The 9,004-nt window shown below is 43.5% G+C and overlaps 1 protein-coding gene across 2 annotated transcripts; it reads left to right on the forward strand.

Annotated features, from left to right (window-relative positions):
* Positions 1–34: 34 nt before the first annotated feature.
* On the forward strand, positions 35–8,618 carry AIRIM (AFG2 interacting ribosome maturation factor). Of its 2 annotated transcripts, none has more exons than XM_023727222.1 (5): positions 35–269; positions 454–731; positions 4,500–4,679; positions 7,073–7,188; positions 7,365–8,618. In XM_023727222.1, exons 2-5 carry the CDS (start codon positions 457–459, stop codon positions 7,400–7,402), a joined length of 609 nt encoding a protein of 202 aa, XP_023582990.1. In that variant the 5' UTR covers positions 35–269; positions 454–456; the 3' UTR covers positions 7,403–8,618. The 2 variants fall into 2 exon arrangements, with proteins under 2 accessions (XP_023582990.1, XP_012409770.2); XM_012554316.2 differs by having other exon boundaries at positions 7,594–8,618.
* Positions 8,619–9,004: the final 386 nt, after the last annotated feature.

Below are 9,004 nucleotides of genomic sequence, written 5' to 3' on the forward strand. Positions count from 1 at the left end.
GAGGGAGCGCTTGGGGGCATGCGCAGAGACACCAGCGTGTCCTCAGGGTTTCGTTTCAAAAACCAAAAATCTCTCCTCTGATTTAGGGGAAGCGGTGGGCAGCCGCATGAAGGGGAGACAAGATTCTGGCTCCAGGAGCACGAGTCTGGAGGGGGGAGACACAGCCTCGGTCCCGGGAATTCGCAGTCTGAAATAGGAGACCGCCCTATCCCTGGACCCTTCGTGAGGTGGCAAACAAGGGCCCTTCCTTCAGAGATCCTCTTCTGGAGGTAAGACGACACCTCGCGACAGGAACTCCTGCCTGAAGGAATAGACAGCCTTACCTGAGGAAACTCTGGTTTGAGGGTGGAGGCTGAGAACCTGACCTAACATGAGAACGGACATAACTCCCAGTACGTCCGCTACCGACTTGGGACCTAACGTGTTTTTGTCTGTTTCTGTTTATTTTCACAGAAGATGACTCAAGACCGGCCTTTGCTTGCTGTGCAGGAGGCCCTGCAGAAGTGCTTTCCGGTGGTGGAGGAACAGCAGGGCCTGTGGCGGAGCACGCTGAGCGACTGCCAGCCCCTCCTGGCCTCCCTCAGCAACCTGGCAGAGCAGCTGCAGGCGGCCCAGAATGTGCGATTTGAGGATGTGCGGTCACTTCGGGCCTTCCCAGACCTAAAGGAGCGGCTGAGGCGCAAGCAGCTGTCTGCTGGTGACATTGTCCTGGACAAGCTAGGGGAGAGGCTGTAAGGGACTCTGTGGTGCTCTTTGTTTGCAGAAAGATTTTAAAACTGGGTGTTTCATAAGAGATGAATCTGTTAGAAGGGTGAATCTGTCAGAAGGGTGTTTTTCTCTTCTTGAGAGCGTGGCACTTGGAGGTGTTTCAACCTTCCCCCCTTTCCAGCTGTTGCAGTGGGACCTCTGTCAAAAGGCCATTTTCTGACATTTCTCATCAGAGACTAGGCCTGGCAGTGGTGGACTTAGTAGAAGGTACAAAAGCAGAACAGAAGAAGAGTGGAGGAAGCTTATTAGCACTCTGTAGTTTTTTTTCTTTCTTTCTTTTTTTGTTGATGTGCCATCAAGTTGATTTTGACTCATAGTGACCCCATGTGACAGAGTAGGACTTCCCCATAGGGTTTTCTAGGCTGTAATCTTTATGGGAGCAGATCACCAGAAGCAGATCACCAGGTCTTTCTCCAGCAGAACTGCTGGTTGGCAGCTTGAATGATTGATTACCTGTTGCACCACCAGGACTCCTTATGGTAAAAAGCCACAAGGAGCTATATTGTAAACTAAGGGTTTTACATACATTACCTCATAAAATCTTTTTAACCTCACTTTAACCTCACTCAATCCCATTTTGTAAGTCCAGAAACTGAGGTTCAAGCAAATTGCCCATAGTCACACAATTAGTAAATAGAAAAGCTGTGATTCTAATCCAAGTCTGCCTGACCCCAAGGCCAGAGCCTTCAACCACCACTTTGTTCTGCTGTACGTTGGTCTCTGTGCCCAAGAGTAGCATGTCTCCAAACTCCGATTTGTGCTAGTTGTTAGACCCTCTATCTCACAGATTATTGTGGACAGGAGAAACAGAGCACATGTGGCCTTTCCTTGAAGGTTCCAGTGTATAGAGTCTATGCCATAGACTAATAGGAAACTGTCAAATTGGGGACCATCATTTATCCAAAATACATGTATTGAGCAAGTATGGAATGCTAAGCATAAGGTGCTGGGTATACATCAATGAACCAGACTCAATTCTAGTTTCTAGGAACTCACAGTCCAATAGACCAGATAGACAATCAATCAATTAAATTATGTTGTGGTACGTCCTAAGATAGTGGTAAGTGCCAGGAGTTGTAGAAGCATAGAGGTACTTAACCCAGACTGTGAGGAGATGGGGAGCTTCTGGGAGGAAGTGATGCCCAAGACCTGAAGGATGAGCAGGTGCTAATGCGTCAGGAGGTGGGTATGGGTATTGTTGCATAGAGAGTGGCTGACACAGTGAGTGGTAGAAGATGAGAGGCAAACCAGCTCATGAAGGTATGTGTAAGCTATCAAGGACCATATGGTTCTAGGTACTTCTCTTACTTCTGGATTGAGGATACTTTGGTGAGGGATAAGGGCAGAAATCCCCAAGAACCTCCTGCTTGATCATAGACACAGTCTCTGTATGGGTCAGCTCTTTAATCAGTAGTAGCTGTTAAAGAGCTCCCTGGGAGTCAGCATTATTCATAATAGCCAAAAAGTAGAAGAAAAAAAAAACCCAAATGTTCATCAGCTGATAAATGGATAAACAAAACGTGACATATCCATAAACGGAATATTATTCAACCATAAAAAACAAAATACTAATACTTGCTACAACATGGACGAACCTTTAAAACAATATGCTAAGTGAAAGAAGTCAGACGCAAAAGGCCACATTGTTATATGATTCCAGTTTTATGAAATGTTCAGAACAGGCAAATCCATTGAGACAGAAAGTAGATTAGTGATTGCTAGGGGATGGACTAAGGGGTAATGGGGAGTGACTGCTAATAGGTGTGGGGTTTCTTTTTGGGGTGATGAAAACATTCTGAGATAGATGTGATGTGTGCACAACTCTGAATATACTAAAAACCGTAGAATCGTACATTTTAAAAGGGCAAATTTTATGGTGTGTGAATTTTTATCTCAGTTTTTTAAAATTTTGTTGTTAGAGAATATACACAGCAAAACATACACCAATTACACTGTTTCTACATGCACAATTCAATGACATTAATTATAGTCTTTGCGTTGTGCAACCATCCTCAACCTCCTTTTCTGAGTTGTTCCTCCCCCATTATTAACATAAAGTCACTGCCCCCTAAGGTTCCTATCTAATTTTTCGAGTTGTTGTCACATTGATCACATATAGCTGGTTCTTATAAGAGCATAATGCTCGAGGCAGACTTCTTTTTTACTAGTTAAGCTAAACTGTTGTTTGGTTTTAAGAAGGCTTCAGGGAATTATATCTCAATTTTAAAAACAACTCCCATGAAAGTCTGCCTCCTAAGAGGCACCAAGTTTCCTCCAGGCCAGTAACTTTGAAACTTGACCTTGATCTACAGAAAGAAATAACATTTTGTATCATGAGCTGTATACACATACATATACACACATAACTGGAATAAACATTTCACAAAACAATACCGTGCATGATACACTGTGATATTTTGTCTTCTACTTTAGATTTTTAAAATGCTGGTCACAACCCACAAATGAAAAGGACCCACATTATGAAAATCAGTGTTTCAGAGGGTCAGGTTTTGTGAACTTCTATTTCAGTTGACTACATATTTGTGTGAGGGTACTGGGTAGTTATTTTAAATGTGTTTTTTTATAATTGTAAGTCATGGTCAAACTTTTTTGAAAGCCCCAGTTCTGGGCTAGTGAATACCGTGCTTTTTGGGAAGTTGTAGCCTTTGTGTTGGTGGCTGGGCCCCTTGGAGTCACCAATGGAATAATAACATTTGCCATAAGGTAGGCACTGCTCTGTTGTTAGTTGCTGTCAAGTCAGTTTCGACTCAGTGACAGCCCCATGTGTGCGGAGTAGAACTGCTCCATAGAGTTTTCAAGGCTATGACCTTTCAGAAGCTGATCGCCAAGCCTGTCTTCCAAGGTGCCTCCAGGTGGATTCAAACCGCCAGCCTTTCAGCTAGTAGTCAAGCACTTAACCATTTTGTGCCACCCAGGGACTTCTTAGGCACGGCTCTAAGCATTTTAAATGCACTTAATTTTCACAATGACCCTTTTTGTTTATTCATTCATTAAACAAGTCTTTATTATTCTATGTGCTTAAGACTAGGTACCTAGGTACTGTTCTGCATACTGAGGATATGTAATGAGCAAAACAGAACATTTTTATACATGAGAAAGGATAAGTAAATTTCCTAAGGTCCACAGGAGTCTATGTGCATCCAGAGCTCAGACTCTACCATTCAAAAATTTCCTGGCTGGGGCTGGGTAGCATGTGGATAGTATTGGTTTTTTGTTTCAGTTTCCTCTTGCTTGTTCCCTTTTCACATCCGTGGCATGGGACTATGAGCATTTGCTCTCTTTACGCAGTTTTATTGCAGCCTCAGGTAGGCAGGCCCCTTGGTCTTTACTTTCTTTGGCAACTGGGCTTATCACACAGCTGTGAGAGCCATATTACTTCTTCAGCCTCTCCATCTCTAAGTGACTTTTTGATTACTGAGTCATCCTTACCTCCAGGGCACCATCACTACTGTCTTTAAACCAGTGGCTCTCAAATAGGGGTTATTTTTCCCTCCAGAGGACATTTGGTAGTGTCTGGAGACATTTTTGATTGTCACAGCTTGGGTGGTGGTGCTTTGCTCCTGGCACCTAGTGGGTAGAGGCCAGGGATGCTGTTACAATGCACAGGACAGCCCCCCACAAAAAGAATTATCCAGTCCAAAATGTAAATAGTGCCAACATTGAGAAACCCAGCCTCAGACCTTTCTCATGATATTGCTCTTTCCCCACAGAGCCAGCCTCCTCAAGGTGCGTGACACGGTCAGCAGCCATGTGGAGCAAGTGTTTCAGGTCTATGAGCAGCATGCAAACACAGTTGACATTGATGCTGTCCTGCAGCCTTCAGTTGTGAGCCCCTCTCTGGCTGACATGTTGGAATGGTTGCAAGATATTGAGAGACATTATCGAAATTCGTATCCTTTGCATAATTTTAGATAGTATCCAGAGCTGTTCTAAGAAGTTCTTTTAATTTCAGTTTTCACAAGATTAGAAAACTAAATAGTTTGGTTCAGTTCTCTTTGGTTCCTGAACTTGTATTCCTTCTACATTCCTTAGTACAATCATTCCTCAAATAGTATTGAGTACCTACCTGCCAGGCACTGTTCTAGGTGCCAGGAACATTAAACAAAAAAGGAAAATACATAGTATGTCAGAAGGTGATAAATGCTATGGAGAAAAAGCTGGGAAAGAGGAAATTGAAGGGTAAGGGTGGGATTGTGATTTTAAATAAGGTGGTTAGGGCAGTCCTCACCGAGAAAGTGACATTTGAGCAAAGACCTGAAGAAGGTTAGGGAGGAAACCATGTAGATATGTGGGGGAAGAGTGTTCCAAGCAGAGGGAACATCAAATGCAAAGGCCCTGAGATGAGAACATGCCTGTTACGTTCAGGAAATAGCAAGGAGGCCAGTGCAGCCAGATCAGAGTGATGAGGGGTAGCCTAATAAGAGGTGAAGTCAGAGATACAGCTAGACAATGTAGGGGCTCAAAGGGCATTGAAAAAAATTTGGCTTTTTCTCTGAGAGAGATGGAAACTGATTACAAGGTTTTGAGCAGAAGAGTGACATGATCAGACCTACGTTTTGAATAGTATCACCCTGGCTGTGTTTTGAGGAAAGACTTGGGGTGGGGGGCAAGGGTGGAAGCAGAAAGACCAGTTAGGAGGGTATTGCAGTCTGAATGGTGTGTATGCTTTTCCTCAATGAGAAGAGGAGGATTTTATGAAAGAACCACTTGGAGTTCTAGCTTTATTCTCAATTCTTCTCTGATGTCCTCATCTACTCTCTGGCTTTAGTTTCTACCTTTATGTGAGTGACTCCCAAACCCCAACATTTCATCTTGTCTCTAGTCTTGATTTCCCATTTCCTGTAGTTGCCTCCATCTGGATCTCTCACTGGAATGGCAAACTCAAGTTTAAAATTGAACTACTCCATCTAGCCCTCAAATTCAGCCCCCTTTTCCTTTAGTGTAGAATCAGCCCTGTCTAATCACCCAGTCTGGAAACAAGGATCGTCTTTCCGCTTCCCATCTTTGCTTTCTTTTTTAATTGCAGTAGTAGTGGTGGTAGAAGTAGCAGCAGCAACAACATGAGCAGAAGGAGCAGTAGCTGCAGCTAACATTTTTGAGCACTTGCTACATGCCAGGCACTGTTCTAAGAATGTTTACAGTTGCTTGTCAAGTCCTTTAATTGTGTTTCCCTTCAGCTGTGCTCCCCCTGGTCGCCAGGTCAACACACAACTTCCTTACTCTTCCAGAAGGAAGGAAACATTCAATAGGATATCTGGAATAGGGAGAGAGAAAAATCCTGGCTATGGCATACCACCTGTCTAGAGGACACAGAATGTGCTTCTTGTCTTCTCCATCCTCTCTATCCCCAGTGCCACTTCTGCAGTTTCTTACCTCTCACCTGGACTCTTAACTGTGTGTAGCCTCTTGGACAGGTTTCCCTGTCTCTAGCTTCTTCCCCTCCAAGCTGTCTTCTTCCTGTCCCCAGTTAATGGTCTCAATCCATGTATCTTCTGGAAGTCTAGTTCTAATCATGTTGGCAGACATAGAAATTCTCAATAGCTTTTGTTGCTAGTAGGATAAAGTTTAGAATCCCTACCTTGTCACTCTTTGTGGCTCAGCTTTCCTTTTCAGCGGACTTTCCTACTGTTCTCTACACACTGCCTCCATGCCAGCAAAACTGGGAGATTTACTTTTCCCTGGATTCATCCCATGCTTCCCTCCTTCTGCACCTTTGCTTATATGCTTTTCCTATCAGCTGGAAGCTCCCTGCTACTTCCTAACTGGATGTATTTATCCTTTGAATGTCCGCTTTATCTCTCATGTCACTTAGGTTCTTTCTTTCCAGTTTCTGGTTTTCTTCCTCACCCTGGGGGGCTTCTAGATTGCAGGGATAGTGTTTCATTCCTCTTCCTGTAGCACAGAGCCATCTGAGTAAAGAAGTGCTAGTAAACGTGTGAATATTTGCCAGGCGAATCCTGCCCACCTGGTAATATATAATGATAGCTGCACTTTCACTTTTATAGCTCCCTAGACTATCTGGTTGCACAGTGGTTAAGCACTCGGCTGCTAACTGAAATGTCGGCAGTTCAAAACCACTAGCCACTCTGCAGAAGAAAGATGTGGCAGTCTACCTTCGTAAAGATTTACGGCCTAGGGAACCTTATGGGGCAGTTCTGCAGTGTCCTGTAGGGTCTCTATGAATTGAAATCAACTTGGGGGAAATGGGTTAGGCTCTCACTAGGGTATTTTTTTCGTCAACATGTTTAATTTTCTTTTTGACTAGTCCTTAACTTCCAGGAAGGTACCTGAAGAGAAAGTACCTTCTCTCCTCAATCCACTGGGGAGACTTGGCAAACATCCAAGCTTTGCCTAAGGCCTGGGACCAAATTTCAGAAGATGAACAAGACCTTGTGCAAGGTACTGGTTTTCGTTTATCCCACGATCTCTCCTCTCCTATCCTTCTCTGTGTCCCACATTTCTGGAAGCATTTAAAGAGGCTCTCACAGCCTCTGTGTCTTTTATAAATCTGACATTCTGTGTCCTCTGGACAGGTGGTATGCCATAGCCAGGATTTTTCTCCCTCCCTATTCCAGATATCCTATTGAATGTTTCCTTCTTTCTGGAAGCGTAAGGAAGCTGTGTGTTGATCTGGAGACCTGGGGGAGCACAGTTGAAGACTGACATTGCTGCATTCTGATATTTCTAAAGGAATGTCAGTATTGCACCATGACATACTTGGAATATCGATGCCTAGAACCTAAAGACTGGCTCCTGGGACGATTGGTGCTAGGTGTTTCTGACTTTGAGGCTTCTCCGTGCCAGGTCATGGCTGGGTTTACATGGGCCACCCCTTGCCCTTCCCTGAGGCTCAGGAAAGTGGATGGATGCAGAGAGAAAACTGAAGAACACTGGGGGCAGAAGCAACAGCAGCAGAAGTGGTGAGGAAGGAAAGGACAGGAGGTAAAGAGCAGCGCTGCAGAATTGCTATCACCCTTGGCGTCATCTGCAGCACTGAGCCTGGTTAACCCCAGGTCCTGGTTTCATGTATTTGTGTCAATACCTGACTCCTTGAAAAAAGACAGAGTAGCTTTGATGATTTATAGAAATAGGGTAATGTTGAAAAACCATTCTTATCCTGGTGGCGTAGTGGTTAAGTGCTACGGCTGCTAACCGAAAGGTTGACAGTTCGAATCCACCAGGTGCTCCTTGGAAACTCTGTAAGGGCAGTTCTACTGTGTCCTGTAGGGTTGCTATGAGTCAGAATCGACTCAATGGCAATGGGTTTTGTTATCAGGCCAATTTTAGATTCCAGAGCCTACCACCAGGGGGAGGCGGTGTAGCATGAATTATTCTGAGTGCTTTGTCTTTGAACCTTGTTCCCCTATTGCTGTTGCTTATCTGAGAGTAAGTAACTGGGGACTTATTATTGAGAAAGAAGGCTTTTCTTTCATCCTGTGGTTTTGAGCTAGAATAATGAGACTCCTCAACTGACAGATTTTTTTTGCCCAAAGCTGACAACTGACTTGCCACATTCCTCTGAGCTTGGAGCAACTGCTTGGGTGGGAGAACACCAACCCAGAGTCAGGAGATCAGGGTTACATATCTGAGGCCCAGTGTGTTCATCTGTGAGATGGTCGTGGTACTTCAGATCTGGCAGCTTCCAAGGTTGTTGTAAAAACCTGAGTCATTGAATGTAAAGGGGCTTAATAAAGAGTATGTGTGTTTTTCAAAATGAAAATGGCTTTGCTTTTTTCTTATGGCAAAAGTGATACATGTTTTTTAAAATATTGTAGGAAAATTGTAGATATGTAGAAAAAAATGTAAAAGACTATATATAAAACAAACTCAAGCAGAGATTTTTTTTTTTTTTTTGTACTTCAGGTGAAGGCTGACAGAATAAATAGTTTCTCATGAAACAGTAGTCCACATATTGTTTTATGACATTGGTTCACAACCCCACAACATGTCAACCCTCTAACTTCTCAAATTTTTTTTTTTGGTGAAAATACACATAGCCAAAGATACACCATTTCAAAAATTTCTACATGCATAGTTCAGTGACATTGACTGTGCTTTTCCAATTGTGCTGTTATTCTCACTTAAGATGAAGGCTTACAGAACAAAATAGTTTCTCATTTTACAGTTACTACAAATGTTGCCCTATGACAATGGTTAATAATCTCACAACACATCAACAATATCCTTACTCAACCTTGGGTTCCCTATCACCAGC

The sequence above is a fragment of the Trichechus manatus genome, unplaced genomic scaffold (assembly GCF_000243295.1).
Source record: "Trichechus manatus latirostris isolate Lorelei unplaced genomic scaffold, TriManLat1.0 scaffold00015, whole genome shotgun sequence".
Taxonomy (NCBI): Eukaryota; Metazoa; Chordata; class Mammalia; order Sirenia; family Trichechidae; genus Trichechus; species Trichechus manatus.

Bases quoted from the DNA above. Each gene is read 5' to 3' on its own strand.
- AIRIM (XM_012554316.2), top strand. From the start codon at position 457: ATGACTCAAGACCGGCCTTTGCTTGCTGTGCAGGAGGCCCTGCAGAAG. The intron at 732-4,499 runs GTAAGGGACTCT...CTTTCCCCACAG, and splicing joins GACAAGCTAGGGGAGAGGCT to AGCCAGCCTCCTCAAGGTGC. The intron at 7,189-7,593 runs GTACTGGTTTTC...TCTCCGTGCCAG, and splicing joins TGAACAAGACCTTGTGCAAG to GTCATGGCTGGGTTTACATG.